Source organism: Mobula hypostoma, chromosome 20 (genome assembly GCF_963921235.1).
Source record: "Mobula hypostoma chromosome 20, sMobHyp1.1, whole genome shotgun sequence".
Lineage (NCBI taxonomy): Eukaryota > Metazoa > Chordata > Chondrichthyes > Myliobatiformes > Myliobatidae > Mobula > Mobula hypostoma.
In genome coordinates this window covers 53,908,131-53,924,769 of record NC_086116.1, presented here as the reverse complement: position 1 = coordinate 53,924,769, position 16,639 = coordinate 53,908,131, and the positions used below count along the sequence as shown (strand labels likewise).

At 41.9% G+C, this 16,639-nt stretch overlaps 1 protein-coding gene across 6 annotated transcripts in view; it reads right to left on the bottom strand.

Moving 5' to 3' along the window:
• Positions 1-16,639, bottom strand: part of shank3a (SH3 and multiple ankyrin repeat domains 3a) — a 1,110,717-nt gene that overhangs the window by 671,363 nt on the left and 422,715 nt on the right. For all 6 annotated transcript variants that reach the window (XM_063072946.1, XM_063072949.1, XM_063072948.1 and 3 more), the window contains one exon: positions 13,441-13,644. In XM_063072946.1, coding sequence (XP_062929016.1) covers positions 13,441-13,644 — 204 coding nt within the window. The remainder of the gene's footprint in view (positions 1-13,440; positions 13,645-16,639) is intronic.

Sequence of the window (16,639 nt, the reverse complement as noted above, 5' to 3'; positions counted from 1 at the left end):
ATGCCAGTTTTGATATAGATGAAATGAGTAAGTTATCTAAAGCCGAAGAATTTAGTATTGAGCTTGGAAGGTTGCAAAGTGACCAAATGGAAAATGAGGCACTTTTCCTTATGCTTGGGTTGGAGCTCATTGTAACACTGCAAGAGCCCACAACTGGGTCACAGTGATAGTGGGTAGAGTATTCAAGTGGCAAGAAACAGGAAGCTCAAGGTCACACATGTGTGGAATGAACACGGGTGCTCCATAAAACAATCACCCAATCTGTCGCTGGTTTCTCCAATGTAATGGAGACCGCATGGTGAAGAGCGAACGTTGTATACTGAGCATGCCAGTGTTTTCTTGCTTCACTTGTGAAGAAGTTTGGATCCCAGGATGGTGGAAGGTAAGAAGGCTCTTTCCCTTCATCCATGGACTCAGTCTTTGGAGTTGTCTGATCTGCTGAGTATTTCCAGTAGCTTCTGTTTTTGTTTGAAATTTCATAGAAAGTTTTGTTATATTTTACAGCGGCAAACTCTCACAGTCAGGAAGTATGAGGTCTACTTTCTCACATGCTTATTGCACTAAGAAAAATGTAAACCATTCTTCACTCTACATCAGAGATTCATCCTCTCATTCTGTGAACTTTAGGACATAATCTACAGTGGCAGTCTAAGCAAGGTGCCAAAAGATGATGTTCTGAACCCAAGACTTAAAATCACAAATTTTTGTCTAAACTTGCTATGCCATGCTAACATTATGAAAAAAGGTAGTGGTGTTCTGGCTGATTTTAACCTATAGCCACCAAAACAAAAAATCAAATTGTATGGTTGTAGTTCAAAGAAAGCATTGTAAATATGGAATTGTCCTCTGGCAACAGTGATTACACTAGGAAAGTATTTAGTGGAGAGATCGTGAAATAATAAGTTGTGTTATTTATGTGTCTTAACTGAGATATATTAAATTTCAGGACAAAAATATGTAATTCAGAGTTGTGAAAGTGAGAGAACTGAGGCAACTATTCACCTTGGGCTCTTAGCTCCCAGTGAGATATGCTACTTAAGCGTACAGTACCTAGGCCTGGAGCGCATCCCCAACGTTGGGGCTGGGTCCTAGTGCGAGGTTTGGGCAATTTAAATGCCAGCCCAGATAGTCCAGGGCTTCTCTCTCTGCGACACTAAGGCTGTGAGGCTGTCCCTGGCTGCTGTACTTTGTGCCTGCAAACTCTGTAACAGTACACCCCGCTAATATGATGAAGTGAATACTGTGGCTTTGGGCCGGGCTGCTCCTGGGATTTGGATCTACGGACTCAGTTTGGTTCGGAGTGCTCTCGTTGCTTGGTTCTATTGTTTACTGTATAGGATTTGTTTCGTATGTGTTTTTTTGCGCTTTCTCTGTGGGCACCAGGGGCTTGGTCTATATTTTAATTGTGTTCTTTCAGGTTCCTCGCTTTGTGAATGCTTGTGCAAAGAAATATCAAGATTGAATAATTTATACATTCTTCAATAATAAATGCACTTTGAAACTTTGAGGTATGCCCCACTGTAAATAAGTATTACATAGTGACAAAATATTACCCTCCTCTGAAAATAAGTAAAAAATAATAAGTAAAGACACAAAATTAACCAAACATATTGTCAGAAAATAGGTGAGCACAAAGCTATAAATTACAGGGAACTTGACCATACATATATACCTTACTAAACAATAGTGAAACCTAATAACTATTTCTGCAAAAGTCCCTTCTAATGTTGAGCAAAATTCAAAATTCAAAATTCAAAAAGAGTAAATTCTCTTAATTTGCGAGTATCAACAGTAAATAAGTTGGGTGGTAGGTCAACCATGGTCTTTATTCTGAGCCATTGAAGATGTCAAATTCAACCAGGTAAGATTTGTGAGAATCAAAATGACTTTTCCTGCATTTGCCATTTCATTTCATATTTTCAGCATCTGCAGTTTCTTTTGCACTTCTCAACAATTCCACTACCTGACCATACCAGTGAGGATACCAGACAGAGCAGCAGATCAGACATTATAACATCTTCTTGATAGTCTTACAGTCTTACAAAACTAGACAGCCTACATGAGCTGCAATGACAACCATTCTTCCCCATAAAGGAGAAGAGCTGAATATTAAGTGGACTGCCTGTTATTATGACCTAAAGGAGTATGTCTCATTGGTATTTATCACAGAGAAGACCATAAGACATATGAACAGAATTAGGCCATTCACCTATTGAGTCTGCTCTGCCATTCCATTATGGATGAATCATTATCCCTCTCAATCACGTTCCCCATAACCTTTGACACCCTACTAATCATGAACCTATCAACCTCTGCTTTGAATATATCCAATGAGTTCACCTCCATAGCTGTCTATGGCAATGAATTCCACAGATTCACCATCCTCTGGCTAAAGAAATTCCTTCTCATCTCTGTTCTAAATGGATGTCTCTCTATTCTGAGGCTGTGCCCTCTGGTCCTAGACTCCCCCATTATAGGAAATGTCCTTTCCGTATCCAGTCTACCTCGGCCTTTCAATATTCGATAGATTTCAATAAAATTCTCCCTCATTCTTCTAAACTCTAGTGAGTACAGGACCAGAGACATTAAACGCTTGTCGTACGTGAACCCTTTCATTCCTGGAATCATTCTCATGAACCTCCTCTGGATCCTCTCCAATGTCAGAACATCTTTTCTCAGATAAGGGGCCCAGAACTACTTACACTACTCCAAGTATGGTCTGACCAAGTTCTTATCAAGCCTCAGAATTAAATAGTTGCTTTTATATTCTCATCCTCTCAAAATAAATGCTAACATGGCACTTACTTTCCTTACCACCAAATCAACCTGTAAGTTAACCTTTAGGGATTCCTGCACAAGGGCTCCCAAGTTTCTTTGCATCTCTGATTTTTGAATTTTTTCCCTGATTAGAAGATAGTATACATCTTTATTCCTTCTACCAAGATGCACTTTGCAACATCATAACCCATCTGCCCCTTCCTTGCTCATTTTCTTAATCTGCCTAAATTCTTCTGCAGGATCCCTACTTTCTCAACACCACCTACCCCTCCATCTATCTTTATATTGTTTGCAAACATGGTCACAGAGACATCAATCCCTTCGTCTAAATCATTAACATACAAAGTCAAAAGAAGTGGTCCCAAACTCAGCCAGCCCCTGCGAAACACCACTAGTCACCAACAGCCAACCAGAAAAGGCTCCCTTTATTCCCACACTTTGCCTCTTGCCAGTCAGCAATTTTCTCTCCATGCTAGTACCTTTCCTGTAATACAATAGACTTTTATAAGAGCATAAGACAATAGATACAGGAGCAGAATTAGGCCAGTTGACCCACTGAGTCTGCTCTTCCATTTCATCAACACTCACAACACACTGGAGGAACTCAGCAGGTTGGGCAGCATCCGTGGAAACGATGAGTTGACGTTTTGGGCTGGAACCCTTCGTCAGGACTGGAGAGGGAAGGGGCAGAGGCCCTATAAAGAAGGTGGGGGGAGGGTGGGAAGGAGAAGGCTGGTAGGTTCCAGGTGAAAAACCAGTAAGGGGAAAGATAAAGGGGTGGGGGAGGGGAAGCAGGGAGGGGGATAGGCAGGAAAGGAGAAGAAGGAATAGGGGAAAACACAATGGGTAGTAAAAGGAGGCGGAACCATGAGGTTCCTCCAGCGTGTTGTGAGTATTGCTTTGATCCCAGCATCTGCAGATCTTTTTGTGTTTACACTCTGCCATTTCATCATGGCTGATCCAATTTTCCTCTCAGACTCAATCTCCTCTGTTCTCCCCATATCCTTTCAAGGCCTGACCAATCAAGATTCTTTCAACTTCTGCCTTAAATATACATAAAAACTCGGCGTCCAGAGCTACCCGTGAGAAAGAATTCCACAGATTTGCCACTCTCTGATGAAAGAAATTCCTCCTCATTACTGTTCTGAAAGGACACCCCTCTACTCTGATACTGTGAAATCTGGTCTTAAACTCTACAACAAAGCAAGCATCCTCTCCATCTTTCACCGTTCGATAGGTTTCAATGAGGTCACCCCTCATTCTACTGAATTCCAGTAAATACTGGCCCAGAGCCATCAAACGCTCTTCATATGATAGGCCATTCAATCTTGGAATCATTTTCGTGAACCTCCTATGTACACTCTCCACTTTCAGCACATGCTTTCTACAATAAGGGGTCCAAAACTGCTCACAATACCCCAAGTGAGGCCTCACCAGTGCTTTATAAATTTTTAACATTACATCATTACTTTTATATTTTAGTCCTCTTAAAATGAATGCTAACATTGCATTTGCCTTCCACACCACAGACTCAAACTGCAAACTAACTTTTAGGGATTCCTGCACAAGGACTCCTAAGTCCCTTTGAACCTCAGTTTTTTGTATCTTCTCTCCATTTGGAAAATAGTCAACCATAATTCTCGACACTGTATTCCATCTATCACTTCTTTACCCATTCTTCTAATCTATCTAAGTCCTATAGCGTCTCTACTTCCTCAAAACTACCTGTCCCTCACCTATCTTCATATTGTTCGCAAACTTTGCAACAAAGCCATCAATTCCATCATCCAAATCATTGACATATAACATAAAAATAACTGGTCCCAACACAGACCTCTGTGAACACCACTAGTCACCAGCAACCAGTCAGAAAAGGCTCCCTTTATTCCCACTCTTTGCCTCTGCCAACCAGCCACTGTTTTATCCATACTAGAATCTTTCCTGTAATACCATGGGCTCATAGCTTGTAGACAGCCTCATGTGTGTCACCTTGTCAAAATCCTTCTGAAAGTCCAAGTACAACATCAACTGATTCTTCTTTGGCTATCCTGTTTGTTACTTCTTCTAAGAATTCCAACAGATTTGTCAGGCAAGGTTTTCCCTTGAAGAAACCATGCTGACTACAGCCTATTTTATCAAGTGCCTCCAAGTACCCTGAGACCTCATCCTTAATAATCAACTCCAACATCTTCCAAACCACTAAGGTCAGATTAACTGGCCTATAGTTTCTTTTCTTCTGCCTCTCTCTGTTCTTGAAGAGTGGAGTGACATTTGCAATTTTCCAGTCTTCCAGAACCACTCCAGAATCTAGTGATTCTTGAAAGATGCCTCCATGATCTCTTCAGCCACCTCCTTCAGAACTCTGGAGTGTACACCATCTGTCCAGGTTACTTATCTACCTTCATACCTTTCAGTTTCCTAAGAACCTTGTCTTCAGTTATCGTAAATTCACACACTTTATGACCCCTGACACCTGGAACTTCCACCATACTGCTCATGCCTTCCACAGTGAAGACTGATGCAAAATACTTATTCAGTTCATAGAAACATAGAAAATAGGTGCAGGAGTAGGCCATTCGGCCCTTCGAGCCTGCACCGCCATTTATTATGATCATGGCTGATCATCCAACTCAGAACCCTGCACCAGCCTTCCCTCCATACCCCCTGATCCCTTTAGCCACAAGGGCCATATCTAACTCCCTCTTAAATATAGCCAATGAACTGGCCTCAACTGTTTCCTGTGGCAGAGAATTCCACAGATTCACCACTCTCTGTGTGAAGAAGTTTTTCCTAATCTCGGTCCTAAAAGGCTTCCCCTTTATCCTCAAACTGTGACCCCTCGTTCTGGACCTCCCCAACATCGGGAACAATCTTCCTGCATCTAGCCTGTCCAATCCCTTTAGGATTTTATACGTTTCAATCAGATCCCCCCTCAATCTTCTAAATTCCAACGAGTTTAGTTCATCGGCTATTTGGTTGACCCTCCCCCCATTACTACCTTTCCAGTATCATTTTCCAGTGGTCTGTTATCCATTCTCACCTCTCTTTTACACTTTATGTATCTGAAGAAACTTTTGGTATCCTCATTACTTGCTTACTAGCTTACTTTTATATTCCACCTTTACCTTCTCTGTGACTTCTTTAGTTTTCTTCTGTAGTTTTTTTTAAAGCTTCCCAATCCTCTAACTTCCCATTAATTTTTGTTCTCTTATACAGTATGCCTTCTCTTTGGCTTTTATGTTGGCTTTGACTTCTCTTTTTAGTCATGGTTGTGTCAACTTTCCTTTAGAATGGGCTGCCGGCGGAAAAGTTAGGGTCTTTTAAGAGACTCCTAGATGGCTACATGAAGCTTAGAAAAGTAGAGGGCTATGGGTAAAGCCTAGGTAGTTCTAAGGTAGGGACATGATCGGCACAGCTTTGTGGGCCGAAGGGCCTGTATTGTACTGTCGGTTTTCTATGTTTCTTACTTCTTCCTCTTTGAGATGTTTATATCCTGTGCCTTCCAAATTGCTTCCAGAAATTCCAGCCATTGTTGCTCTGCCGACATCCCTGCCAGTGTCCTTTTCCAATCAATTCTGGCCAACTCCTCTCTCATGCTTCTGTAATTCTCTTTACTCCTCTGTAATACCGGTACAACTAACTTCAGCTTCTCCTTCTCAAATTTCAGGGTGAATTCAATCACATTATGATCAGTTTCCCCTAAGGATTCTTTTACCTTAAGCTCTCTAATCTATTCTGGTTCATTGCACAACACCCAATCCAGAATAAATCACCCTCTGCTGGGCTCAACCACAAGCTGCTCTGAAAGACCGTCTTGTTGGCACTCTAGAAAATTTGCCCTCCTGGAATCCAGCACCAACCTTTTTTTTTATATCCAGTCTACCTGCACAGTGAGGTCCCCATGACGACTGTGACATTGCTCTTTTGGTATGCAGTTTCTATCTCTCACTGTAACTTATCGGCCACATCCTTACTGCTGTTTGGGGGTTTGTATACAAGTCCCATCAGGGTTTTTTTAACCCTTGCAGTTCCTTAGCTCTATCCTTCCAACCTATGCCACCTCTTTCTAATGATTTGATTTCATTTTTTACCAACAGAGCAATGCCACCCCCTCTGATTTCCTACCTATCCTCTCAATACAATGTGTAACCTTGGACATAAAGCTCCCAGCTATGATCTTTCAGCCATGATTCAGTGGTGTCTACAGCATCATACCCTCAAATCAGCAACTGTGCTGCAAGTTCATCTGCCTTATTCGGTATACTATGCACATTCAGATACAACACCTTCAGTCCTGTATTCACCCTTTTTGCTTTTGTCCACTTTTATATTGCAGCTCATCCTGTTGACTGCAATTTTACCTGATCAATAGCCTCTCGTCACTACACATTGCCTCTGTTTCTAAATCAGTTACCTCATCTGCAGCACTATCATCTGCCTTTCCTATGATACTTCTTATATTTAAGTATAGGCAGCTCAGCACACTAATTGCACAATGCTTAATCTTTTGCTTCCTAATTTTAATTGAAGTCTTACCAACATCTGCCTCCACAACCTCTCCATGAACTTTTCTGGCGCTCTGGTTCCCATCCCCCTAGAACTCTGTGTAGCATTAACAACCTTCTACGATATTAGTAACCTTGCAGTTCAGGTACAAATCGTCCCTTCTGTACTGGTCCCACCTTCCCTGGAAAAGTGTCCAATGATCCAAAAATCTTATGCCCTCCCTCCTACACCAACTCCTTAGCCACACGTTAAACTGCATAATCTTCTGAGTTCTGGCCTCGCTAGTACATGCATTGGGTAATAACCCTGGAGGCCCTGCCCTTTAACGTACCACCTAACTCCCTGAACACCTTATGCAGAACCTCGCCACTCATCCTAACGATGTTGTTGTACCTACATGGACCATGACTTCTGGCTGTTCACCCTCCCACTTAAGAATGCTGAGAACTCAAACTGAGATATCCCAGGCCCTGACATCTGGGAGGTAACATACCACCCAGGAATCTTGTTCTCATCCACAGAACCTTCTGTACATTCCCCTAACTAATGGATCCCCTATCACCACTGTGAGCCTCTTCTCCCCCACCCCCACCTTTCTTTTCTGAGTCACAGAGGCAGACTCAGTGAAAGAGACCCGACCACTCTGACTTCCCTCTGAAAGTACACCCTGACAGTATCCAAAGTGATACACCTGTTGTTGAGAGGAATGGCCACAGGGGTACTTTGCACTGGCCTCTTAAAACATTTCCCCTTTCTGGCTGTCACTCCGTTTCCTGTGTCCTGTACCTTAGGCACAACTACCTCTCTATATATCCTATCTATCATCCTTTCTGCCTCCCAAATAATCCAGTGTTCATCCAGTTCCAACACCAGCTCTTTAATGGGATTTGTAAGAAGCTGCAGTTGGATACACTCCTTGCAGTGGTAGTCGTCAGGGACATGGCAGGTCTCCCTGCCTTCCCACAACCCACAAAGAAGCATTTTACTATCCTGTCTGTCATCCCTACTGTCCTAGCTGAGCAGATATAAAGAAGAGAAGAAAAGAACTTGAGCTTTTCTTTCCTTTGCTTTCTCAGAGTGAAGCCTCTCTTCGCTGAAGCCTCGAAGAGCTAAAGCCTTAAGATCACCAAATTGAGTCTGTCCACACAGATGACGGCCGCTGCAACGATGGCTGTTGCACTTGCCCCTGCCTTCCTTTAATTTGCTCTTACTAGTCAATCCCAAACACCTATTTGTCATGGTCAAATTTCTATTGGCTGCTGCAACCCACTCGTGCCTTTTATCTTGGGACAGTGGACCTGATTGAAGTTCCCTCCTCTCCAACCCTCCAATGTCCGGATTGGCCACTAGTCAAAGCTCTATTATGCTGTACCAACCCTCCTAACTTTTATCCTCAGATAGTGGACCTGATTGAAGTCCCCTCCTCTCCAAACTTCCAATGTCCAGACTGGCCGCTGGTCAAAGGTCTTGTTAAGCAGCATCATGTGCAGCACCTTGTCTGAAAATCTAAGTAAAAAACATCCATTGACTCTCCTTTATCTATCCTTTCTGTTATTTCCTCAAAAAGAATTCCAACAGATTTACCTGGCAAGATTTCCCCTTAAGGAAACAATGTTGACTTTGTGCCTCCAAGTACCCTGACTCCAACATCTTCCCAACCACTGAATTCGAACTAACTGGCTTATAATTTCCTTTATTCTGCCTTCCTCTCTTCTGAAAGAGTGGAGTGACATTTGCAACTTTCCAGTCATCTGGAACCATTCCAGGATCTGGTAGTTCTTGAAAGATCACTACTATTGCCTCCAGAATCTCTTCAGCCGCCTCCTTCTGAACTCTGGGGTGTAGTACACCTGGTGTGGGTGACTAACGTACCTTCAGACCATACAGCTTCCCAAGCACCTTCTTTGTAACAGCAACAACACTCACTCCTGCTCCAAACTCTCACATTTCTGGCATAGTGCCAGTGCCATCCAGTGAAGACTGATGCAACATCAATCTTCACTGAAGGGTGTGAGGGAAGACAAGTGAGTGCAGCTACGATTACAAGGGGGAAGGTGCTTAAAAAAGCTGAAAGACCTAAGGGTACATAAGTCACCTGGGCCAGATGAACTGCACCTTAGGTTTTTGAAAGAGGTAGTGGTGGAGATTGTGGTGGCATTAGTAATGATCTTTCAAAAATCATTGGACTCTGGCAAGGACTGAAAAATTGAAAATGTCACTCCACTCTTTAAGGAAGGAGGAGGGCAGCAGAGAGAAAATTATAGACCAGTTAGCCTGACCTCAGTGGTTGGTGAAGGGGCAGGTAGTGTTGAGGAAGCAGGAGGGGTGCAGAAGGACTTAAACAGATTAAGAGAATGGGCAGCAGAGTGGCAAATGAAATACAATGTTGGAAAATGCACGGTCATGCACTTTGGTGGTAGAAATAAATGTGAAGACTATTTTCTAAATAGACAGAAAGTGCAAAAATCTGAGATGGAAAGGGACTTGGGAGTTCTTGTGCAGAACACCCTAAAGATTACCTGCAGGTTGAGCTGGTGGTGAGGAAGGCAAATGCAATGTTAGCATTCATTTCAAGAGGTCCAGAATACAAGAGCAGGGATATGATGTTGAGGCTTAATAAGGCACTGGTGAGGCCTCACCTTGAGTATTGTGAACAGTTCTGGGCTCTTCATCTAAGAAAAGATGTGCTGGCATTGGAGAAGGTTCAGAGGAGGTTCACAAGGATGATTCCAGGAATGAAAGTGTTATCATACGAGGAACATTTGATGGTTCTGGGTCCGAACTCACTGGAATTTAGAAGGATGAGGGGGATTTCATTGAAACCTTTCACATGTTGAAAGACGTAAACAGAGTTGATGTGGAAAGGATGTTTCCCATGGAGGGGGAGTCCAGGACAAGAGGGAACAGCCCCAGGATAGAGGGGTGTCCATTTAAAACATAGAAGTTGAGAAATTTCTTTGGCCGGAGGGTGGTGAATTTGTGGAATTTATGAACACATGCAGCTGTGGAGGCCAGATTGGGTGTACTTAAGACAGAGCCTGATAGGTTCTTGATTTGACCGGCATCAAAGGTTATGGGGAGAAGGCCAGGGAGTGGGGTTGAGAAGGGCAAAAGTGGATCAGCCATGATTGAATGGCGGAGCAGACTCGATGGGCCAAATGGCCTAATTTTGCTCCTATGTCTTATGGTCTTAAAGTATTTATTGTAACATTGCTGTTTTTGCATGCATTTTCTACCTCCCATAGTAATTTATATTCCACATCCTGGCTACTATTCAAAGACCTGTATATATCATTCCAATCAGAGGTTTTTTACCCTTGCAGTTTTTTTTAACTCTACACACAATGATTCTACTTTTTACAACCCTATGTCACTTCTCTCTAAGGATTTGACATAATTTTTTATGAGCAGAGCCACCCCACCCCCTCTGCCTACCTGTCTGTCCTTTTGGTGCAATGTGTATCCTTGGATGTTTTACTCCCAACTATGATTTTCTTTCAGTCACAACTCAGTGACACTAACAACATCATACTTGCCAATCTCTAACTGTGCTACACCTCATCTAACTTATTCTGTACACTGCTGTATTCAAATATAGCACCTTCGCTGCAGATCTCATCATAGAACATATAGTACAGCACATCACAGGCCCTTCGGCCCACAATGTTGTGCCGACCCTCAAACCCTGCCTCCCATATTACCCCCCAGCTTAAATTCCTCCATATACCTGTCTAGTAGTCTCTTAAACTTCACTAGTGTATCTGCCTCCATCACTGACTCAGGCAGTGCATTCCACGCACCAACCACTCTCTGAGTAAAAAACCTTCCTCTAATACCCCCTTTGAACTTCCCATCCCTTACCTTAAAGCCATGTCCTATTGTATTGAGCAGTGGTGCCCTGGGGAAGAGGCGCTGGCTATCCACTCTATCTATTCCTCTTATTATCTTGTACACCTCTATCATGTCTCCTCTCATCCTTCTTCTCTCCAAAGAGTAAAGCCCTAGCTCCCTTAATCTCTGATCATAATGCATACTCTCTAAACCAGGCAGCATCCTGGTAAATCTCCTCTGTACCCTTTCCAATGCTTCCACGTCCTTCCTATAGTGAGGCGACCAGAACTGGAAATAGAACTCCAATTGTGGCCTAACCAGAGTTTTACAGAGCTGCATCTTTTGTGAATTTGCCTCCATGTTACACTTCAATACACACTGCATCTACTTGCATATCAACTGCCCTATCTTCAGTCCTATCACTCTGGTTCCCATCTCCTTTGCCAAATTAGTTTACACCTTCCCCAAAAGCTCTAGCAAACCTACCCACAAGGATATTAGTCCCCCTTGGGTTCAAAACCTGTTTTACAGTTCATACCTTCTCCAGAAGAGATCCCAATGATCCAGAAATCGGAAATCCTGCCCCCTTCTCCATTTCCTCAGCCATATATTCATCAGCCTAATCATCCTATTTCTTCTCCTCAAGGAGAAGGACATGGAAGATGATGAAATCAAGGGTATGTTGGTATTCTAGGACATATTGAGAAGGTGGTGTTGGGTATCTTGAACAACATTAAAGTGGTTAAGTCACCAGGGTCCGATGGAATCTGTCGCAGGATAACGAAGGAAGCAAAGGAGGAGAATGCTGGAGTACTGATTGAAATATTTGTGTCCTCCTTAGCCATGGGTGAAGTCCCAGAAGACTGGAGAATAACCAGTGCTGTTCCTTTCTTTGTTATTAGAGGGGCATTATCAGGAAATTATCAGCCAGTGAGCCTTACATAAATAATAGAGAAATTATTGGAGAAGATTCAGAAGGACAGAATTTACTTGCTTTTGGAAAAGTATTGACTTATTTGGGCAAACACAAGGGAATCTGCAGATGCTGGAAATTCAAGCAACACACATCAAAGTTGCTGGTGAACGCAGCAGGCCAGGCAGCATCTCTAGGAAGAAGTACAGTCGACATTTTGGGAATGTTGGTATAGCTTTATGCAGAGGAAATCCTTTCTCAAAAACTGAGTGAGTTTTTTGAGGAAGTAACAAAGTGATTCACAAGGGTTAGGGTAGCAGATGCTTTCTACGTGGATTTTAATACAGCATTCAAAAAACTGTCATTGTCTCCATATTGAGTTTGATCAGATGGCATAAAAATGACGGTCATAAACAACAGAGGGTAGAGGTGAAGGGGTGCTTCTCTCCCTCTTTAACCTCTCTGCCCTTCTCCCCTTAAGCCCATCTCTTCCTTCTCCTTTGTACACACCTCTCTCATGCTCTCTCTCCTCTCTCTGCTAGTTGAAGGGCAAGAATTTGTCAATTGGTAACCTGCTTAATGTGGTTTCTGCTCCTCCCTCCATTCATCATCTCATCCAAAATTAACCTTGCATTAACTTGCTATAAATATATCTAAGCTGCATGATATTGGGCCAAACATTCATCAATGGTGGCACAAAGAAGTTCAGCGAAAGAAACAGCTGCAGGAATAAAGAGAGCTGGGCATAGTAGTGCTGGGTGAAGTTACAGAGTTAGGGACATATCTGCTTTCCTTGATGAAATAGAACACAAAGCATATAGATCCAATAATGATCAGATGAGAAGTACATGTGGTGGACTTCAAACACAGGTTCTACTTAACACACAGCATAGAAAAATTTCCCTTATCTGGATGGATTCGTCATAAGCCTCTGTATCCTCAGTATCCTCATTTCTTAGTTAGAAGTTCTACATGTTCAAATCTCATTTAACAGACAATTGCATGATCTAGGCTGCCATGTTGAGGGACCTCTACGATGTTGTCGGTGTCATCTATTATAAGGAATGTCTGACACGAACCCAATCTTTTTCTCTCAGGTGTATGTAAAAGATCCGAATGAGTAGAAAACAGCAGGAGTGCTCATCATAATGCCTTGAGCAATATTTATCACTTAATCAACTTAAACAGATTATTTTCATATGTATCTCATTGGTATGTCTGAGATATCTTGTAAATTTCAAACATTACCAGGGTGATCACTCTTCAAAATTATTTCATTGGTTCTGAATCACTTTGGAACATCCCAACTTATAAAAAATGATAAATAAATGCCACAATTTTTAAAAAATGAATCATCTTAAAAACAAATAAAAAAGTTCTATAAATACAGAGAAACAGAATAAACCAAATACCTCCAGGTATGGTATAGGGGTGTCAGGGGGCGCTGGGTATTCTCGGAGCAGACGTTCCTCATCCAGAAACTTCCCCACCCTCCCATTGTGCGCAGGTTGAAATAGCCCATAGTTTAGTACATCCTTTAGAGTCTGGTTGAGAGTGCACAGAATCCGTTGCTTAGACACCCATACAGGGGCATCAAGATTGAACCGCATACATTTCTGTAAAACAGAATTTGCAAAGAATTAATGAAGTCGCTTACTTCTTAATGAGTTTCTCTACCAAACTTTATCCTGACAGTTCTGTCCTCATTCTCTCCCCACTTCAGAAGCAGTAACGCTGCCCCATGCAATTAAACCACTTAATTACATGACTTGAAAGCTATCAGTCCTCCAGCAGTACACTACTCCTCACAAGTACTGAAATTGATCATGGCCTGACTCGTCCACAATTGGGTAGGATAATTGAACTCATTACACAAAAAACACTTGTGTAAAAATGCATGTACATCTAAATAGGCATACACTGACATAAACATAACGATGCACATGTCCTTTTCTCAGTTTTATAGAGACCATTTGTAAGATTCTTACATTATTAACCCAACTATTTTGGGTTCCTTATTTCAGAAAGGATATACTGACATTGGAGAGGGTTCAGAGAAGGTTCACGAGAATGATTCCAGGATTAAAAGTGTTACCATATGAGGGACGTCTGGCAGCTCTTGGGCTGTATTCTCTGGAGTTCAGGAGAATGAGGGGGGGGGGATCTCATAGAGACATTCCAAATATTAAAAGGCCTGAACAGGTTAGATATGGCAAAGTTATTTCCCATGGTAGGGGAGTCTAGGACAAGAGGGCACAATTTCAGGATTGAAGGACGTCCATTTAGAACAGAGATGTGGAGAAATTCTGTGGAATTTGTTGCCACGAGTGGCTGTGGAGGCCAAGTCATTGGGTCTATTTAAAGCAGAGATAGATAGGTTCTTGACTAGCCAGGGCATCAAAGGGTATGGAGAAAAGGCAGGGGAGTGGGAATGACTGGAAGAATTGGATCAGCCCATGATTGAATGACTTAGCAGACACAAAGGGCCGAATGGCCGACTTCTGCTCCAATATCTTATGGTCTTATGGTATTTAAATATTAGTCTAATTAGCTTGGCACAACATTGTGAGCCGTTCCTAAAATGTATGCTCCATCAACATCCAGCTGCTCCTTATTGAACAGAAACTCAACTGAATCTACCTTCTAAAAACTATAGATAAAAGCAAGTGAGAGCTGTGTTTCCTGCGCATCTACCGGGATGTGCATGTAATGGAGGGATGTAGACCTTGTGTAGGTAGAAGTTTTTAGGTTATTTAAGTGTTTATTTACTTTATTTAAGTGTTTATTTACTAGCTAGTTTGGCATAACATTGTGTGCTGAAGAGCCTGTTCCTGCACTGGTAAGTTCTATGTCCTATGTCCTACATGATTCATCTTTTGACACCTCAAGTCTTTTCCCAACATCTACAAGGCAGAATCCAGGAGCACAATGGATATTCTCCACTTTCAAGGATGAATGCAGTTCCAGGACAAATCAGCTCCCCCATCGATCACCTTAAACAATAATTTTCTCTGCACTACCCACAGTGGCTGCAGTGTGTACCATCTACAAAATGCATTGCAGTTATTCATTCCCACCAGCAGTACCATCCAACTGCACAACTTCTCTTCTAAGGTGACAGGGCAATAGATATATCTGTACACCGCCAAGCTGTGCATCATCCTGATTTAGGGAAATACCGCCAGCCCTTCATCATTGCTGAACCGTGAAACTCCATGCTGAACAACACTGTGGGAACACTCTCATCAGATGTTCTCAAGAAGCTCAAGGCTGCAGCTTGACAAGAGCTATTAGGACTGATCAATAAGTGATGGTTTTGCCAGCTATGCATAAATCTAGAAAATGAATTTAAAAAATAACTCAGGGCAGAAATAGCATGAGTGAAGTTAACAGTAGTAATATCCATCTACATTGTCATGATCTCCAAAACTTCCCATATCAGTACACTACCCATTCCCATTGAATGAAATTTTCAAATTGAGTACAATTTCCAGGCTGTTGCCCTCCTATCAATAGAATGAGGTGAGTTACTTAACAGGCATGTATTTAAATCATAATAATAACATGACAAGCACAAAGTAAAATATGGTCAATGGTATAGCAGTATATCAAATCTATTTCATGGTTAAGAAAACCTCATTAACTTTTCAGAAACAGCTTTTGAAACGCTTGATAAAAGGGTTATCAGAACATGAAAGAAACCTGGGAATTTCCAGCCAACGCCATGTACTTTATCTCAGGGAGTTTGCAACACGTATAGAGTACTTCATTCTCGAGGATCTCCCCAGTGTGTTAATGAATATTGCAAATTCAGGAATGAATCGAGAAGCCTCGTATTTATTCCAAAGGTGCTGATGCCTCACCAGAAAGGGCCTCATACATCACAGAGAAGGGCCCGAAGATGTAAAATCAATATGCCTTTGTGCAAATTGTCAATTACAGAGCATTTTTCACATAGTATAAGACTATCGAAGTTGCAGTAGCAAATTCTTTGAGTTTAGCCTTTTAGTCTTTGAGTTTTCTTTTTCATCGTAGCTCATCTTACGGAAACAGGGAAAATTATGACAAGAAATAAATCTATTCAGTCCATCATATTTAGGAGCATTTGAAATACTCAGCCCAGCTTTTGGTCATTGTCAACAAATGTTTACCTGATCGTTTTAAATGCAGTGAGGGTTATTTTTGCCTCCATTGTTTTTCAGGCAGTGGGTTCCGTATCTTCCATCACTCTCTGAGTAAAAACACTATTTTAATCCTCTGATAATTCCACACACCTCAATCAAAGGAAAGCACCTCAGCCTAGACAGCCTCCCATAAATATAATCTCTAGATCTGACAAGATCCTCATAAAACTCCTTCGCACTTTTCTGCTGTCACCATGTTCTTCCCTCAAGTGTAGTGACCAGAGTTGTATAATTCTGCTTACCTTATATCAGAAAGAGATGCATTTTTCATATAGGTAGTGTAGCAAAGATTCACTACACTGACTCTTTTCAGTCGACTGCAACCATAGTCTTTTGTATTTTGAAATTGTGTTCTCTAACTTGACATTTACAAAATTTATTAAGGGATTGTCAAGCTAGCTGCAAGGAAGGTTGGGTTATCCATGTT